The sequence below is a fragment of the Sipha flava genome, unplaced genomic scaffold, assembly GCF_003268045.1.
Source record: "Sipha flava isolate LNK unplaced genomic scaffold, YSA_version1 521_pilon_pilon, whole genome shotgun sequence".
Classification (NCBI taxonomy): Eukaryota; Metazoa; Arthropoda; class Insecta; order Hemiptera; family Aphididae; genus Sipha; species Sipha flava.
Window position 1 is genome coordinate 12,390 of NW_020273477.1, and position 21,303 is coordinate 33,692.

The 21,303-nt window shown below is 27.1% G+C and overlaps 1 protein-coding gene across 1 annotated transcript in view; it reads right to left on the reverse strand.

Moving 5' to 3' along the window:
- The window catches only part of LOC112690813, a 152,619-nt gene that overhangs the window by 9,912 nt on the left and 121,404 nt on the right, over nucleotides 1-21,303 (reverse strand). Inside the window, exon 2 of the mRNA XM_025564909.1 lies at nucleotides 12,360-12,571. Within this exon, the coding sequence (XP_025420694.1) occupies nucleotides 12,360-12,571 (212 nt within the window). The remainder of the gene's footprint in view (nucleotides 1-12,359; nucleotides 12,572-21,303) is intronic.

The window sequence follows — 21,303 nt, forward strand, 5'->3', positions numbered from 1 at the left end:
ATATGGCAAAACTCTGACTTCACCGAAGGATTAAAAGTACCTATCGGAAAGGGCGGTCGGCTTATTCTCAAATGAACACGACCATTTTCATAAATGGTTTATAGATATGTTGGGTAATTTAGAAGAATCTTGTATAATTGTGATGGACAATGTCACATACCATTCTACCTTAACAGAAGAGTACCCTAAGGCGAACACTCGAAAGGCAGATGTACAAAAATGGTTACAAAACAAGTCTATGGACTTTAATGAGACATTAAGTGAACTACGGGAAAAATTCAAATTGACGATGCCAAAAGAAAATAAATATAAATTGGACGAAATTACACTTCAGATGGGACATGAAGTGGTAAGACTTCCTCCTTACCACTGTCAATATAACCCAATCGAATTAATATGGGCGAAAGTTAAGGGTAAAGTTGCGGAAAATAATAACACGTATAAAATGTACGTATTTAACGCAGATGTAGAAGTGTTAGTAAATAGTGCATTAGATGCAGTTACAACAGAAGATTGGATAAAATGTGGTGAACACTGCAACAAAGTTCAGGAAAACAATTTGATGAAGGAAGGTTTAAGAGACAAAATTTTGGAGCCTATTATTATCACGATTAATCCCGACGATAGTTCTAATGACGATGAAGATGATATTAATAATTAAAAAATTGTATTTTATGTATTATTTGTATATTATGTATTATTTGTATTTTATGTATTGATTGTATTTTATTATAAAAAATCTACATCACGTCATTTGAAATTATTTTAGGTAGAAGAACAATAGCCCTGATGAAAAACAGTCGATTGGTGCATGATGATCGCGGCTCACTTTTCGCCTGCGTACTATGCATTTTACAATTACAATGTACCTTCTATCGATTAATTTAAGTTTTAGAGTATTATTTTGGTACATTTATATAGAAGTATTTTCCATTCTATAATAAATACATAAATAATGAATCATAATCATTCATGATAGTATTTTATCTTAACGTTTATCTGAATTTTGTTATTCTCTGCTCGTATATAGGAAACTATTTAAAAAATAATTTTATGCAATTCTATATCAATGAAAAAATTCTACGAAATATTGTTTGAATAGTAAAATCTCATTTATTCTCTATCAAAATAAGAAAATTGCAAAATCAATTCTCGATATAAATAGGTGTTATATATGTATAACAATATATTTTGATTGGAGAAAAAGTATTGCGGAGTCCGCGTTTATGAAACTGTCATTAACTTTTCTCGTTCAAACTTAATTTATCCAACTATACAAAACTTAGCAATCAATTATAAAGACAATATAAACAACAAGCTCAAAGCGATTTAAATTAGCGAGAAGTTTTTGTTAAAATAATAATAATAATAATTATAATATCAGATTTTACTCCTCCGTGGAGCTATGTGTTTGGCAAACAACTTTTCACAGCACCACAATGTTTCAACATTTATCTTCTACTCATTTTTTGTTGTTATTATTATTATCTTTTTTTTCCGTGCCTTTGTCATTCGTATTTTTATCTAAACGAATTTTCTAGAAGGCGGTGACATGGAAATATGGCACGTGGATAACTGTCTGAGTATGAATCTGTAGAAGTTTCCTCAGGAACCAAGTATAATAATAATAGAACATACATTGAAAAAAAGCAATGTATTATTCAAACCGTATGATTTATGTATTACACACATACACACACACACACATATACAAACACACACACACACACACATACACACACACACACATATACTAACCCCAAAACAGGCATACGACGAGTATAAACTTATCTACGGTAACAATCGTTGATGACCGGAAAAACGGTTTAACCGACGTTGACAACAATGTTTTTGTTTGGCCTGTGCCCTTTACACCGACCACGTCGTTCTCCGCTGTAGTGCCGCTGTTAGTCTCTGGACAAAACTTTTTCGAGACTATGTGAAGCTCGGGAGCTTTTCTGACAATAAAACGGAAACGCGCATTAAATCAAGTCGATTTAAGTCGCATAAAGGAAGAGTAGCCGGGAAAAAAGGAAGGAAAGAATGAGAAAAAAAAAGGTTTACGATGACAGAGGCATGGGATTTTATTCGCGGGGCCAACTGAATGTCTTCAAGAGATTTTCGCAAGTTTTTTATTGCTCTATAGCTGTTATTAAACGGCTATGCATTCAATAGCTGAACAGTAAATGTACATTTACGCTTTTTAAACAAAACCCCAAAAATGAGACTAGTGTCAATAATACTGGAGACGAATATTTAATTATGATTTTATACGTATGCATAACTTCGATGTAAATTTAATCAAAGTATGTTCAAATTATAAACTGGAAATGAGTACATGAAAAAAATTGTTTGTAAAGGAACAAGTTTCAATAAATAAATGTCTATACTTAATATGTTTCTCCGTTCAAATATTTTCAGAAAAAGTATAATTTAGATATTTACATACTATTTAATTACATTTTATAATTGAACATTTCTGTAACTTTCAGAAATATTCAACATTTTGAATCTAATTAAACATTTTTTAGACGACTTATATATATTTCAACACTTGACACACTGTTAGTTGAAATAAGTACAAAGTTTACTGAGTAAAACAATGTCCTAATAGTGTTTGTGTTTTTAATTGTCAAATTATAATTATCTGGCTGGATAATAGTGATAATATTTGGGAATATGATACAAATTAATAATTTTAAGTAACAATAATTATACATTTTAATCTAATTTTCAATGCTAATATCGTAATACTCACGTATGGTTATGCTTAACTGTGTAGTCTGACTTCAAAATATAAACCCTACTTGAGTATTATAATAAGTTAATATGAATTTTATTACTAATGCTTTTTGATAATACTATCCTCATTGTAAATGTTGCATAGACCAATAATTGCAAATTTAATGGTAAATATATTGAACACTGTGTGTGGAAGACGATTGAAGCTTGTTGAAAATTCAATAATACTTGAAAGCTATAAACAAAAATTGTTGGGGAGTATTTAATGTATTTACTATTTAAATATTAATTTAAATCTGTTCGGAAATTATTCGATTGATTCAATCTTTGGTATTAATAAAAAAATAATTTCAATACAACACAGTACACCAGATGAATAGAATTAAGCAATATAGTAACAACAGCCTGTAATTATAACGTAGTTACAAGTAGGTTGATTGGACGAGATTTGAACTGGGGATATGCGAGATAATCAAACCGCTTTCATCGATATAGAAACCATGTTCATTGGTCGCGTTTAGTGATTTCTACAACTACCATCAGACCAATGAATCCAGAACAGAATTTTAAAAATAAATATACTTATATATTCAGATGAGACATGAAACGAAATGAAACTCTACGTAAATGATAAATATATCTAATATTGTTGTTGGTGAATGAAATCCAGTCGTTACTCTGTTCATTATTAATTTTAATTTAATAACTCTGACGTTATTACGTTAAGAACGTTAATTATAAAACACCAGTAAGGGCTTTCGAGATATTTTTAATTTAATAACAATACTAAGCAATAAACTAAAGTTAAAATTTTAGCTTATAAAAAAATAAAACTTTCTTGTTTGAAGTGTATATTTCCTCGTACTCTTAAAGTATTAAAGACTATACCGAAGATAAAGTAGATAATGTGTTAAAATTATGAGTCTACCATTTATCTTATTACATTTTATAATACTATAAATACGTTAGCTGTATTTTTTAAGACCCTAGTTATATTTAAGTTCACAGCAGATAGTGTATCATCTAATGAGATAACTAATTGTTTGCTCTTTTAAACAAAATGTTTGTTCTAACTATAACAGATTAAGTTGCCTTCAAAATCATAGTCAGATACTTCAAATGTTTCGACATAAAATATGTAAAAATAAGTGCACCGTACTTTGTTTGTTTTGAGACATTATATGTTACAATAAATAAAAAATTATGTTCCAATATGTTTTATAATACTTTCAGTCAGGTGACGTCCATTACTCTACCCCCTACCATCTAAAAATGTGTGATTTTTCTCATGCTTATAATTATTACGTAATTTGTATGAATTTGTACGACTATTTTCAGAGCTTGTTCACCGAGAAAAATTCGTTTTTCGTGGGAGGGGCTGGAATACAGATATTCCAGCCCTCCCCAACCAGTACAAATATACATTTTACAAAAATTTATTTTGCGAATAATTAGTACGTAATTTTTATGAATTTGAACGACTAATTTATCGCTATTATTGATTAGCAAAGAATTATATTAACAAAATATAAAATATTTTTAGAAGAATTCTGTATGTTTAAAATCCTTTATATTATTATATTCATAATTTTATTATTAGTATTTATACAAAGGCGTACTGCAAACATACTATTTCTATTTTAAACACCTATATGTTAGATAACAATGGGATAAAAATAGTAATTATTTTTATTTTCTTAAGAAATATTCGATTTTTATTTTTTTTGTTAATATTCAATTTACATACAAAAATGTGACTTAAAAATAAAAATTCTACTGATTAGTTTTTATGTTGAATACATTATTATTTCGCATGAAACTTTAGTAGTTTCTTTGACAGGTGTTGGTTTTTTTTTAGGTCATCAAATAACTTCCAATGTTTGTTACATCTTTTCACGTATGTTATGTAATGGCCTATAGAATTTCTTAAACTATTATTCCCTATGCAAAAATGTATTAGTCCACGAAGTTCATACGAATTTTCATTAAGGATTATGACTTTTGGAATATCACATAGTTTTAAATTTTTGACTGTTCAATTATATCTCATATTTTTTTAACATTTTACATACAAATGCATTTAATGATTTACAATAGTTTTACTTTATTTATTTATTATAATTTACAATAAAAATTGATATTACTGGAACTATTATAGATTAAAGTAAAAATATATTAAAAATAATTTGATTAAAAGAATATATTTTATTCCAGTCAAATTAGACAAAAAACCAACAAAGATTGGAACTAATTCCTCGAAAGCTGAATTTTGGTACACAATCAATCCATACCTTACTAATTGACGTACTAAAAGTCCCCAGACATGCCCTTTGTACATAGCTCTCCATCTCTTAAAAAGGGGTGCATACCTCTTTTAAATTTTACACTATAACTTGTTTAATTTTGGACTTACAGCTAAAAAGTACGGAACAAAAACTAAAGGCCGTAAAATTGTCTATTTAAATATGTCATTTTGTGTACTTAAATGATCATGGAATAGCGGTAAGTAAAATTTTTTTGAAAAAATAGAATTGTTTGAAATTTTTTTTTTGTTTTTTAAGTTTTAGCCAAAACTACTATTCGAACGTCAAAATTATCTATTAAAAAAATTGAAGACCTGATAATTTTACATAAGATTTTGATTTTTATTTTTTTTATATACATTACTCTAATCTCAAAAATGTTTGATATTTGTTGCGGTGAAATTAAACACATAAATTAATTTTATGGTAAATAAGCGAAATCACCGTAGCAACGAAAAGTTATTTTCCCGAATATAGTACTTTGAGTACTTTACTTTTAATATAGCCAGTTCTATATAAGTAATTATATAAAAAAATTAGTAAAATTTTCCTGAACTTCGGATCTGTTATAAATACTATAATAGGCAAACTAAAGAGTAAAGAGTTATAACATAGGAATATCTGATTATATAAGTAAGAATTAGAATATTTAGGCAAATACAACTGGTTAATATCAAGAATTTCAACCGATATCCTTTAACAAAATTTCAGAGCATTTTTTATTTTTATTAACTTATAGATACTTTGTTAGCTCATTATATTGTTAATAAAAGATTACAGAACTTGAAATTAATTTTGATAATTAAGATGTCACAATATTATAAATTTAACTACTGTTTTATTAATAATTATAAAAGTATAGGATTTGAATTTGATAAAAAATAGCTGCTGAGGATTTTATAGAAATCATAGGTTAGATTTCTAATCTTCTTAAAAAATAAATGTGTGAAAACTGATAAAAGAATATTTCGTTATAGAAATCGGGACGACAGACGAGCTATCTAAAAATGAAAAATTTACATATTAGATATCAAGATGATTTTTTGATTATAATAATAAAGTAACTAAATCTTAAATCTAAATATTATTATTTTTACTATACCTACTTATCAGTTATCTAGGGAGGTATCTAGGATATTTTTTTTGGGTAGGACCACTATAAAACTTCTACTTACCGACGTAAATAGGAATTTTTCCTATTTTTTTTATAAGTCAACCATAATTTCAAAGTTGTCAATGATTCTTATTTATTTGTCAATTTTTATTAATAATTGAATAATAAATAACTTAAAACAAATTGAACGAAAAAATAAATCAAAAGATGCAATTTTAATTTAAGTACCTAAATATGAGAGTTCTACTAAATATATCTGAAAAAGTTTAAATATAAAAGTATATAAATTAAATAAAATAATGTATGAAATTGAAGAAGATTATGAGTTGTTAAAAATTAATGATTATAATGCTAAATATAATTCGAATAAATAAAATAAAAATTTAATACGTACCGAACACATGAATGAAAAAGAAAAACAATCAATAATTGAAATTTGTGAACAATATTCCGAAATACTTCACTTAGAAGGGGATCACTTAACTTTTACAAATTCCCCGGTGCATGACATTAAATTTAAAAGATAATCAAACACCAATTTATAAATGACCATGAAGATTACCCTATTTGAAACAAGATGAAATAAATTCACAAATTCGAAAAATGGTAGATGACGATATTATAGAACAATCTATGAGTCCGTGGAATGCACCTTTATTATTAGTAAAGAAGAAATCAGACGTGAGTGGTAAACCGAAGTTCAGAGTAGTTATAGATTTTAGAGCATTAAATAAAGTAACTTTAAATGAATTTCATCCACTACCTAACAGAAATATTAGATCAATTAGGACAATGTCAATTATGTAGTGTAATTGATTTTGCATAAGGATTTTATCAAATTCTGTTATCAGAATCATTTCGGTATTCATATTCATAGAAACTATAGAATAGCTATAGTTCTAAATATTTATGTAAATTTAAAAAAAAATGTTTATTTTGTGATCATCCATGTTCAAAAGAGTTAGAAATGAAATTAAATAAAGACCGTCGTAATACTGTCTTTAATGTTTCTACATTTTCTATGTTTATAAATAGTGTTATTTGTTAAGTTACTGAAGAGACAAAATACCATAAGGCATGTGAACGAAAATTTTTCAATCAATTTCCATCTATCAAAAATAGAAAAGGGGGCGACCGCGTGACAAACGGTTGGAAAATGCTATTTCCAATTTGTGCAATTTTATTGAAAACGAAAATGAACGCTAATTTAGTATGAAGATGTTGTTTGACAATATGAAAGGGATATGTGAAGAAAAAACTTTAAGAAATAAATTAAAAGGGAAGTATGGTGATGACATACTTATAACCTCAGCTCGTGGAAAAAAATTGGTAGTTTGTTTCAAAAACACGGGGTATAAAGTATTGACAAATGTGTGGTAAGATTCTAAAAAAAAGGATACGAAAGAAGAACGATTATTGTATTGTAGAAACAACTGCTACTATAATACGTGAAGATATCATATCAGTACCATATGATCTCGAATATTTTTCTCCGCCTAATCAGTTTTTGAAAACTGATACCAAGTACTTCACTAAGTGATCAAATCATGTTTCTAAAACCTGAAAGAGGAAAAATGGGGACCAAGTTTTACTCGATACAAACTTTAAAAGAACAATTTTAAAATATGATTCCGTATTTTATGTTTATTCACACAATAAGTGGATGCGATACCACGTTATCAATATTTCAACAAGGAAAACTGAAATACGTCGAAAAATTTCAGAAACATTCAAAACTTCAATATTCATTATTAATTTTTAATAATGAGTCATTTTCAGCTGATGATATTTTCAGTGTTAGACAAGAATTCCTTTTGAAACTATTTAATTCACCAAAATTCATTACATCGTTAATCAGTATAGATATTATGTCTTCAACAGAACCATTGCTTCAAACAAAAAACAAGTACAATTAAGTCAACTTCCACCAACAATTGATTCTGTAAATCAACACATTTTTTGAGCAAACTTGCAAGTGCAATTTTGGCGTGGCAATGTATCAAATCCAATAGATTGGGGTGGGAAAAATATGGAAATATAATAAGACCAATTTTTACCTAAAAATCTTCAGCGCCAGAATCTTTGCTGACAGTTATCAGTCGTGCCTTTACAAAAGTTTGCGAACTGACCTGTGGCTGTAGAAAGGCGAGTATAAAGTATTCAGTAATTTGTAAACATTGCCAAGGTTCGACATGTTTAATTTCTTATTTGATAATTTATGAAGATAAAGTAATATACGAAAAGACTCTTGAAGATGAGGAAGATAGTCATTATATATCTACGAAAAACCAGAAATTAACATCATTGAAGGATTAGGTATTATTTTTCAAATTTAAAATTACACATTATTTTATTTAATGTTTATATATTTGTTTTGTTACAGATGCCAACAATAATGGGATTTATCTAGATAGACTTTATGTCATATTTTATCTTACCTAGATAAATAATGCCAAGTTATATAATTACTTATCTAAAATAAAATTTTTACTTATCTAGATAATTGTCTGTATTTTTGCCAAGATTAGAGTTGTTTTTATTCTTGTACGGAGACGAATCCAACAAATCAGAGATCATCAAAATCGGTCCAGCCGTTCTTGAATTATAAATTCTGTAAATAACCTGACTTTCTTTTATACATATAGATTTTGTATTCATAATCATAATTCGTGTATTATTAATAAGTAATTATTATTTCTTGGTATGTCATTTTATTTGTATTTTCATGTCGGGAAAATACTTTTGGTATTTTTAAACTTAATTTCTTATTTTCCCATGGAAGTTCCAAATATAGTAGGTATTTGATTTTAGTATACACACGTAACTCATATGCTGAATAGTTATTACTTCACTCTTGGAACCCGTAAATTCGTAACTACTTATAAAATAATGAAAATCATCAAATTAATATTATATGGAAAACAGTATTGTTAACTTAAAATATTTTTTTATGAATTTTGTAATCATCCTGATACGTACAGAGCAATTTTCATTTTTTTTTTTTTCTGTAACATTTTAGTGATTAACTGTCATTAAATATTTTACATTATTTATAAATACTGCTTAATGGTACACTACATTACTACAATAAACATTAAACACCTAGGTACTTATTGATAATATTATTATCATAATGGCATCAAAATCTGCTAGTGGTGCTGCGAAACGCAAAATAAAAAAATAAAAAAAAATCTGTTAAGCGTATACCGAAAATTGATACATATTTAAAACAAAACCACGAAAAAACAAAAAAAGAACTAGATATTGATAATTCAGGTATTTTTTCAAATACAAGAAAAACGTTTTATAATTTCTCAAGGCTCTTGTCAGCCTAAGGGCCCATTTTCAACTGACAGTGATAATTCTAGATCATTTTCAGAAAAATTATACTATTTTACAAATCAGGCTAATATTACTTTAAAACATATATGGTTATGTTATTCATTAACTTTAAATACAATATATTGTCAATGCTGTTGGTTGTTTTCTACTCAAGATAGAATTAGTTTATCTTGGGTAACGGGAAATAATGATTGGAGTCATTTTACTCAAAATATTAAACGCCACGATAAATTAAATGATCATATTTAATGTTGTATTATATTTCATCAATGGTGCTTAAATAAAACAATTTCCGAAGAAATGGAAATATCTATTCAAAATTAATGTAACTTTTGGAGGAAAGTATAAGATCGGGTTATCAATGTCACATTAACTTTAGCCATATCCAACTTGTCTTTTAAAGGTCACCTAGAAATATAATTTAGTGAAAATAAAGGCGATTTTTTATCAATAATTACTCTTATTTCAAAATATGATACCATATTAGAAAAAACTATTCATTATGCCAGCTGGTAAGGACACAGCAAATTATTTAAGTAATATTATTCAAAATGAGAAAATTACTTTACTTGCAAATACGATATTAGAACAAATTATTTTAAGTATTAACCAATCACCATTTTTTTCTGTCATAATGGATACTACTCTAGATATTAGTAAGATTGATCAACTAAGTCAAGTTATTCGATACGTTTCGATTATTTTAGACTCTGATGGTAATCCTAAGATATTACAAATAAATGAATCATTTATTGGTTTTGTAGAAATTATTAATAGATATTTTATTTGCATAACGTAATTTCATCCTATTTTTTATATAATTGAAATTTTATAAAAATGGAAAGTGGATTTGCATAAGATTTTATAATTTTAAAATAAAAATTCTTACTTTAAATTTGAATTTATATCTATACCTAGATTATTTAGAATAAAAAAATGAAGAGGGGGCTTTTTTTAGTTTTGCACACAGGCCCATCTTTGGGATAAACCGCCACTGTCTAAATAATTTAAAAAAATAGGTTAATGTGTACATTAAAGGTAAAAAATGCACGAAATAAAGTAAATTACTCACAGTGATTAGTAAAATAATAAACTCACAGTTTTTTAGACTGTGATGCGACTCACGGCGGGTTAAGAATGCATAAAGGACAAACAGACAGAAATCCATTTATATGTATATATATATATATATATATATATATATATTATAATAATATATATATTGAGCATGACGCGAAAGGTGGTGTTAGAAAATGTTCCTTGCCCGATTGAAAATGTCTGAACGCCATTTTCTCATGAACAAGTCAGAAAACATCGAACACAAAATATTTAACAAATTGATACTACTTAAGATATAAATGTACATGATGGTGGTGATTCATTATGTAAAAGGAAATACAATTTATTGTTTTTAGTATTAACATACTTACTTATATTGGGGAAAAAATACCTATAATAAATTAGCAAATATGTTAATCGTTTAGTATTATTTTTTTTTTTTAAAGTATACAGGATGTAAAAAAGGTAATTTTTACTATAGATCTAATGTGATCTATAGCCTAGATCTTAATTTCCGTAAGTTTTTGATATTAATCTGCCCTCTTTTTTCTACATTTTTCCCATACAAATACTTACATTTTATAATAAACTATTAGATCCCGGTTCTTAATTTGTTTTCGTAAAAATTCGGTAAGATAATTTAAGCTTGACCAAAAAATCATGAAAATATAATAAAATTTCCTTGTGTATATAAATTAAATTCGAATGGCATAAATTTAAGTACAATTTTCTTCACAATTTATTTTAAAAATAAAAGGAACAATTTTTGAATTTCACAAAAACATTTCGTAAGCATAAGAAGTTTTAATTCTGACAATATCGAGTACTTTAACTACCGAAAATTACTTTAACAATTTTACCATATTAAATATTTTTATTTTTTTATAAACCAAGTGAACGAATACATTTTATGTACCATATAATATGTAGTTATACTTACTTTTTTCACTACCATTTAAATCTATAACTAAATCTTTGAAATGCAATACCGCGTTAATAATCCTGGACGGATCGAATGCAGGTTTTCTTCCAAACATTTTTTATTATAAAGGTAATACATTATTAAGATATTTAATAAAATTATATGTTTATTTCAAAATAATGTCACAAAGAAATCCAAATTAAATATTTTATACAAACACTACACTCTAATCACAGCTCATATGGTAAACACAACCTTGAAGAGCTAAGTGACTAAAATTAACTGTTATATATATAATAAACGAGTATATTATAAATACGAGTAAAATACATACTATCGGGTATTTCTTAAGATAATAAAAATAATTACTATTTTTATCCCATTGTTATCTAACGTATAAGTGTTTAAAATAGAAATAGTATGTTTGCAGTACACCTTTGTATAAATACTAATAATAAAATAATGAATATAATAATATAAGGGATTTTAAACATACATAATTCTTCTAAAAATATTTTATATTTCGTTGATATAATTCTTTGCTAATCAATAAAAGTGATAAATTGGTCGTTCAAATTCATACAAATTACGTACTAATTATAAGCATGAAAAAAATCACACGTTTCTTGATGGAGGGGCAGGATAATGGACGTAGTCAGGTGCATATTTTTAAATTGTTCATGTGGGAGGAGGTTTAAAGTTTTTCTACAAAATAATGGATTTTATAATATTATAAATAATATAATAGAGAGGGGATTAATATAATTTATTATTTTCATAGTGATAGAATCATAATGAAATATATTCCAAATGGCTGGTAAATAACACCGAATCAGCTTATCGGGTAACGTTCACGCGTTCGCGTGTGTATACTTACATCGACATTAAGCCCGTGAAATGGAAATGTCTGCGTTGTGGGTATCATCCCGGGGGAGTACCTGTAGAACTCATGGCTTCCTCTGTACCATTTGACCGATAACATTGGGGCCCCGTCCAAATCATAATTGCAGTAGAGCATGACATTTTGTCCTCTTTCCACTGCCGGCGGTATGAAATGTATGCTCACGTTGTGCAAGCTCCGGACGATATCTGAAACATCATCATGGTTCTATGAATTTGTTCTAATATATGGATTATATTGGTTTCCACAAATGCGGTTCCACGGATCATTATTGATACATTAATAATAACTAAGTCGATAACGACTTCACAACGGTCAACAACGGTTATCAACAACCGGTAAAGTCTGTTCATTTGTCAGCTTTTAGCTTCTTATGAATATTTTCTCAGGACATTATTTCACATGTAGAGCAGTATTTTATGGAAACCGTGAAAAATCATTATCAATAGCAATTAAGACAAAATAACTCTGAACACTACTTTTATTGTGTAGATGTATAAATCAGAACAATTTGACAATCGTAATTATTCTGAATATCATCAATCGTTAACGGTTATTTTTCTGCCCTTTCGAATATTCGATCACACTGAACTATGGTCCTTTACTTTACGTTAAACAAAAACATTTTTTATTTCTTTCTTCGAATCAAACGTCATTAGGTGAAACTCCATTGCATTGCATACAACTCCACCCTCTGGATACGGAGTTCTCACATAGTTACAACAATGTTAATCACATATTATTTTAATAATATTGTTCATATTGAGTCCAAAGTTAAAAGAGTAAACGGTTACTAATCAAGTATTGAATTCTAAAGATTGGATTCTCATATTTTCACAGTATAAAGAATAGTTCAATAGTTGTTCAATAATTTATTTGTAAACAAGAAGCACTCGCACACATTTATTTAAAATAAGTGTACCATGATATTTTCAAACAGCTTCATATAAGCTCATTTACACATACCGTACTATCTAGGGATCCCAGATTTATTTTTTAAAAATACGGGATATTTTAAGTCATACCAATTTTTGAAATTCTCATTGGTGTTAATTGAGAGGGGGGGGGTAAGAGGTTTTGTATTAGCAACTTTCCTCACAGTTACTAAATATACTATAAAATAAAGTTGAACACAATATTTGATACTTCAAACAAATATAAATTATAATTAAAATTAAAAACAAATAATAAGGTGACTTTACTATTTTTTTAATTTTTTTTTTTTTAATCAAATATTATTAATTATCATTTAATTTAGATATTATAGTTTATCAATAATATAAAATTTAAAAAGCGTACCGATATTAAAAAAAATAATTTTTAAAATAAGGTATATACGAAATAGACTATACAAAATACGGGACAAAAGTGTTATTTTTATACTTTTGTCGAAAATCGGGACACTATTCAAATACGGGACAATCTCGTAAAATACGGGACGTATGGGATCTTTAGTATTATCCCTACAATTATTTTAACGATGAAGCTATCCAGGTGTAAAAAAAACCAATTTGTCTAGTTCGGTACCTTGGTATTCAATGCAAATATTTACTAACAAACTCGAAACTATCAGAGAGATAGAAATAGAATAGAAACAAAATATAATAGGGGATTAGTTTAAAAGAACTACAAAATGTTGCCAGATTGACTTTTAGGAGTGGATCATAGTCCCTAGTGCGATGTCTTGTTGGAAATTATTATCGCACAGATTTATGTGTTTTTACGGTACCTCCTCGTTAACCCATCCGCTAGTTACGAACGGTATTCAAAACATTTTTGGTACGTTTCCAAACGTTTTGAACCTCTGACAAATTCATACACCACAGTACGCTTAAAAACCATAGATATTCAAAAGTTGATAATTTAATAGTTATATTGCCCAATAAGCTATCCAGGTTATTTTATTTTTAAATTTATCAATTAAAACACAGTAAATACAAATGAACCTATGACATTTAAACGCAGTTCTTATTATTTAGGAAACGTCATTTGAAATTTTATTATTTTTGAAAATAATTAAGTTAACAAATTTTATTGACACCAAACTCGTATTATTATATTTATTTGTAATACGAACACAACTTTTAACTGTATCCATTTTAATAAGTTGTCATTCATTATTTATTTTTTAAATCATTGCTGATTCAGATATATTTGAAAACATTCGGACATGTAATTCCTTCAGTTTTTATAACGAAGAAAAATTCTTTACTAACACCGAATAACTATCGATTATTTTTAAAATAGTCATCTCATATGAAATTAAAAATAAGAAATTTAACAAAACTAGTACAAAGCAACTAACATTTCAACAGAATAAAATATATCGATTTCAAATGTACGACTTATACCTTGGTCATATATAATTATTAGAAAATTAACAATTATGTACATTAAAAGAAAAATAATTATAATGCCGTAATATTACATCGAATAATTCATTGTTTAAACATTATATAATATTATATATATTTTTAGTCTAAACAATTATACAGTTTATCTCCATACATATACGATTATCTATAACTGTAGAAATATCAACTATTCATTTTATACCTTTTGGTTTTTGCCTTCGAGTAACCTAATTTCAGATTTCACTGAGATATATTTTTAAGTAGGTAAACATAAAATATAATAAACAAAAAAAACCGATTTTCTACAATAGTATCGTTACACTAGGAAATATAAATATTCAAGAACACAATATAGATGAACTGAATATTTAGATATTTAATTACATATTGAAATATGATTGTATTTTTGAAAATAAAAGTTATAATTTCGAAATAATAAAAGTTTTTTGTTAACGGAACAATGTATTTCATTGATGTCAATTTTAATCAATAGGTGATTCTTTTGAAGAATGAACACAAATAAATAATAATAACAAATACGAGTATTATAATTTATTTATTATTAATTAGTTCCTGAATGCGTGTTGAAAATAATGTGTTCGTTTTTCAATACGTGTAATTGTCAACATTTTATTGAACATAGGTATATTTCTAACTACTAAGAACAATACGTTGAAAACACGAATAATCAATATGTAAAGTAACCAAGTAGAAGAATTACGAAACAATATTTTGAAATTCATGAATAGAGTCGACCCATGTCAAAACAATAATGAATAACATACCTACAAATAATAACTGAAGAAAAATCTAAAATCCATTATTCTTTTAGTAACAAAAAATTATGAATATATTCCATTTATTGGAGCCATACGACTATTGCAATATTTAGTGCTTTCTTTATTTCATATGATTAAATTTGAATTTTTTTTTTTAAACAAAAACAAAAATAAATCTATATATGTATAAATAATTCATTAAAAATCGTTAATAATATCTAGTACATCAATATAAAGAAAATATTAAAAATATTATTTGAAGAATAATAGAGAATAAGAAATTGTATACAGTTATTTTTACAATAATTCTTCAGGCATGAAATGTTATACGTTTTGTTGATATCGATATTATTAGATATATTTATTAATATTTTGTTATTTTTTTAATCAACAAACCATTTTTTTTTCATTTATTTTTTTTATAATTATTATGTTTAATACCAATTGAAAATATTGGTACAACAATAGGTAAAAATCTAACTATTATAATATTTTATTGCTCATCAAAAATATTCAATAAAAATGCTAAAATTTAACTACGGATATTTTAACTTAAATATCAACTGAGATCAAATGCCACAATAGACATAGTTGAACTGAAATATGATGACATAACTGTACCGACAGAAAAATAACAAACACACTCACAAATACACTTATAACCACAAAATGAATCGCTCTCTCATTTTGTTTCAGTAATTTAAAATTTTTTTTTATTCTAATACAATGAACAAATGTTTAAAAGGTTAAATGTTCCTAACCTATAATCATTACACTGTTTATTTTGTTAATTGTATGTTTGTATTTTAATTTAGTTTTCAATTATCTTATACATTTTATAAATGTTATAATAAAGTAGTGAAATAAGTGCAAATATACATGTTAAAGAGAAACATTTTAATAAATATTGAAACGGTTGTACGGGTTTTTAAATATGCAACGATAACTAACCACATGTTGAAACGTGTTGATCGATGTGATAGGACTTTGAATAATAAATAATTTAAACATAATTCATTGTTCATTAGTATAAATCAATTTAAAATCATAAAATTAATAATATTTACACATTAAACGGTGCACCACGAGCGGCAATGTGCTTTTGCCATAATCAAATAACCATAAGCTTGGTCCGTCGTAACCATCGGTTAAAATTAACTATTTTTGCTCGCTCTTCATGTCGAGAGATTTATTCCGTTTACACAGACATTGGTCATATGATCGCGTAGCAAGTTATCAGCGTAGCGATCGGAAAACGTCTCTTGTGCGAGAATTTTCAATATTTGCCCGCAACCGAACGTGTCACCTGTTTTACGATCGAACGTGCGCACGAGACGTATACGAACACACGTGGTAAGCATATATATATATATACATGTACGTATATAACTCGGAACGGTTTATTCGGAGTTTGGATTAGCAGCTACGTGTCGAGGCATGAATTCAATTAGTTTATATATTGCATTTCAAAAAGACCCTGTCGATTAACGTCTTCCGGACGAGACCACGAAGCCCTGTTGAACCGGAACTTTTACGTTCGTTATGCACAAACTCCCTCCCCCATCATCCCCTTACCACCGGACATGTACGTGCGCCAATAGCAGCGGGACGGTGGACACATGAACTTCCGGTCGGCGACGGAACACACCCGATGACCGGCTGAACGGTTGATGCGAAAATCATTGCGACAAAAATCGTTTGTTGATGGTTAAATGCGTTAAAATGGTTAAATCCTTGACCAAAATGCGTTTAAAAACGTAAGAACACGTATCGAACCAATGTGGTTTGCCCTTCCCCCCCAACACTAACGCTTAAGGTTGAGTGATGATTGGTGTACCGGAGAAAAATACACGAGCGTTGCGAAAGAACACGTCGAGAAACATTACGAAAAACGAAAAACTATTAGTTCGCATTATGTCGTATTATGTATTAAATTTACGAAGAAACCACCGATGGTGATAACCTTGCCGTTGTGAAGAAATGGGTTCAGGCGTTGGGCGAGGGTGTATCGTATTTCGCTGTATATGTGAACATACGCATTTTACGGGTTTATCTTTAATCGTTACAATTCGTTTTGCGCCCCCATGTTTGATCTTGGAACGAACGACTTTCGGAAAATGTTATTAATCTAACACTCAATTTGGATAAGCTTGATTAGCCCTGTTACGGTTTAAGTTTACAATAAAAACCAACTGGATGTACAATCGTTTACACGATTACATGATGAACTCGGACTGAAACGTTATCGAACAACGGAACGGAATGGTTTGGGATCGCTTTGTTCTTTGTCACAGTAGCGTACGCAAATCAAACTGCCGACCGGTTTCCCGACGGAAATCGATAAACATTAACCGTCACGTGTTCGATAACACGGTCCGATACGACTTTCATTTCCAGTGACCAGATTTACTGATGACCGTGCAATACACGATTTTTTACAACTATCTGATACCACTAATGCCCATCGTGAAATAGTAGGGTATGAGCTCATGAGCTACCAGCTATGGGCTGAAACGAGTAGGAACAATAACATGATATTAAGTATGATAATCGTACCATGATGTGACTTCAATATTCATACGACGAACGACTGGTACACCAATCAATACTGTTTGGACACAATACATTTCCGTGTTATTTTTATTCAGTGCTTTCTCCTTCCTTCTTCTATGAATTTATAGTGTAAAAGATGATTTTTTTTAAGTATATTTACAACCATTTTTATGAATACGTTGTAGGGTTTTTATAATAATTATAAAAATAAGAATTATTCTAACTCTACGGAAAACCAAAACATTATACTTCTCAGTCTATACTTTTTATTTTAACGTACAGTTTTTCCAAAAGTCATTATTTAAAAAAAATGTATAAAAAAATAATGAGCTCACTTCAGAGATCATCTTGAGCATAAATCACCACCGATAATGATTCTAAACACGAATCTAGTAAAAAATATTTTATGTCAATAATATACATAAAAAAACCGTTAATTATGGTCACAGTAAAAACAAGTTTTTATTTTTGAAAATAAAAATAAAAGTTTAATATGCGTTTTGTATAACGATGTGTACAGCTAAATTACTAAGGACAAACAAAGACAAATACACGAGTATAAGTTCAAAGTTGTATCGATAATAGTGGTTACGGTCTAATATAGACATTATACTTATTATGCTGTCCGTGATAAATTCAAAGATTAGTATCTATATTGTTATTATGTACTATGGTATATATATATATATAATGAACACAGTTATCGTACCATGGTTCATGGTTAGATGACCAATTATTACGATGAAACGTTTATGATGTTATTGCTGTACATATTTTCGACAGCAACAATTATCAAAAGTTTTTATCGAATCAGAAATATCTCCGTGTGTTATACATTTAAACATCATATGAAAGTGATGAAGTACCATTCTTTAGCGGGTAAACAATATTATTGTTACGCCATTAAATTTACGAACAACCATGTATGCATACAAATTATATGCGTTGAACATTAGTATATCAACATAAAAAAGTGATCAGATTAAACAAACACGTTTTGAGTAAATACATGAAATACAATTTCATATTGTGTTATATTATATAATATTGCTCTAAAAAAATTAAATTAACAATAATGTATTTTTCTATTAAAATTGTTGTTATGGCATTATTAATTTATAAGTTAAAATCTATAAAACTAATGATCAAAGCTGTTAAAGTTGTATTGATAAAATCTCAACAATAAAAATACAGTAAATAATATAATAATAAATTTGGTTATTGTATTTTAAGTTTCAAGTATAAAATCATAAAAAAAGATGTATCTAAATAATTTATTTTTTAATTTAAAAAACAAATCCTGGACAATAATTGCTACCTACGTATAAATAATGTTACGGTATTCTGATTAGTTAAAATAAACGTAGTATAATACAATTTTTTATTATTTATTTTCTGAAGTAATATTTTGTGAAATTATTCAACGTGCATTCATTATTTATGCTACTAATATACATAGTTACTTAGTAGTATCATTTACGTTCACAAGTTATGTGCTTGGTAAGCGCTAGTAGTTTCCTGATTTAAATTAATGTGGACGATTATTACTTTTTTTTTTTTTTATTTGTTTGAGTATTCATCATCATGCATTTATATAAACTGCCATAGCGGTTCAACTTTTTTCAGGTAAATTTGTAACATAGATATGTTAACACTAACTAAATATTATGAGTTCTAAGTCCATGAATATTTATAATAAAGTTTCTAAAGCATCCAATTATAATAATATAAAAAAAAAACTGTAATAATTCAAATATTTCACCTAAAATAAAATTAATTTTTTAAAACATTCCGATGTATTTATTTAGTATAACATAAAAAACAAAATTAAACAAAAGAATTTAACTTAAAAATATCATAGACATATATTTAATACATTTTAATTATAACTAAACACATATGATTTATTTTGTCTTGAATATACATATTACCCAACTAAAACTGTATTTAATGTTCAAAAGTTTTTTAATAATTGCGTTTTTATAAATTCATATAGTATTCAGTTTAAGTATTGGCTTAAATCTTGAAATCGCCGTACATTTAATGTTAAAATATTTAATACAAGTATTTGTACCAAGTTAAAAATAAATTATTAAAATCAATAATTTTTTTTGGAATTATTTATACAAAATATCATTTAATGTTAAACATTTTAATTAAATGTATTATAATATTTATTTATTTATGTACTTTTTGAACAGTAACAAATGTATTCGTTGTATACTAGATTTAAATGTTTTATCATGCATTTATTTAAATAACTTATTTGAATAGCAGCTACCATTTTAAATGCAAAAGCTAAGGTATCTAATTACAATAAAAAAAAACAGTTTTAGTAAATTTTAGAATGAGCTATAAATTTGAGTGAGTTCCATTATTTGATAGTTGAAAAATTATCATAGAATACATTATAGTTTGTAATTGAGTTGATGTAATGTTTTTGATCAGAGCAAAATAGAAAAATGAATAAATAAAAAACCATAAATAACTACTAAAATTGACTATAAATCATAGTAATTGAGATAATTTATACATACGATTTGGCGTTGCAATGTAATATCAGTGAATTATTTATTATGTATTGAGCATTAAATTTTGTTCGGAATAAAATTTTTTCGGATTGTATTTATGTTTCAAAAAAGGATTGTAACACGGCGCATCGAGTACGTAATATCAATACTTGTTATTTTACGCAACTGTGTAAACGCATACTGTAATGGGTTATTGTAATATTATGAATGTAACGGAACTCAGTCAGATGAATAATAAAGCGTATACTACACTATACACTATACACTTCTTACGGTATTATTTCAAATGTTGATTGGTTATATTAATAATATGATAAATGATTTGCAAAAAAAATAAAATAAAAAGGTATTAAGTAGGCTGAATGTAATATTTATTAAGTGTAATGTGCTTTAAAAATAATCCAATATTTATTTTTCTTAAATTGAATATAAATAATAAAATTCATTGTTTTCACTTGGACATAAATTTCATATATCAAATATTGTTAGAAAAAATCCTATAAAATATTTGAATTTTTTTTTCCAACATCAATAACTAAAAATAACAAAATAATACGAATAATAGTAATAATAAATCTTTTAAAATATGAAAAATACAGCATGTTTATAGTCTTATTAATGAAGTGTATCATTGGAAAATTTAATATTTTTTGTGCCACAGTACAAATTTTAGAAGTTTAAGTGTATATTGTGTTTTTATATA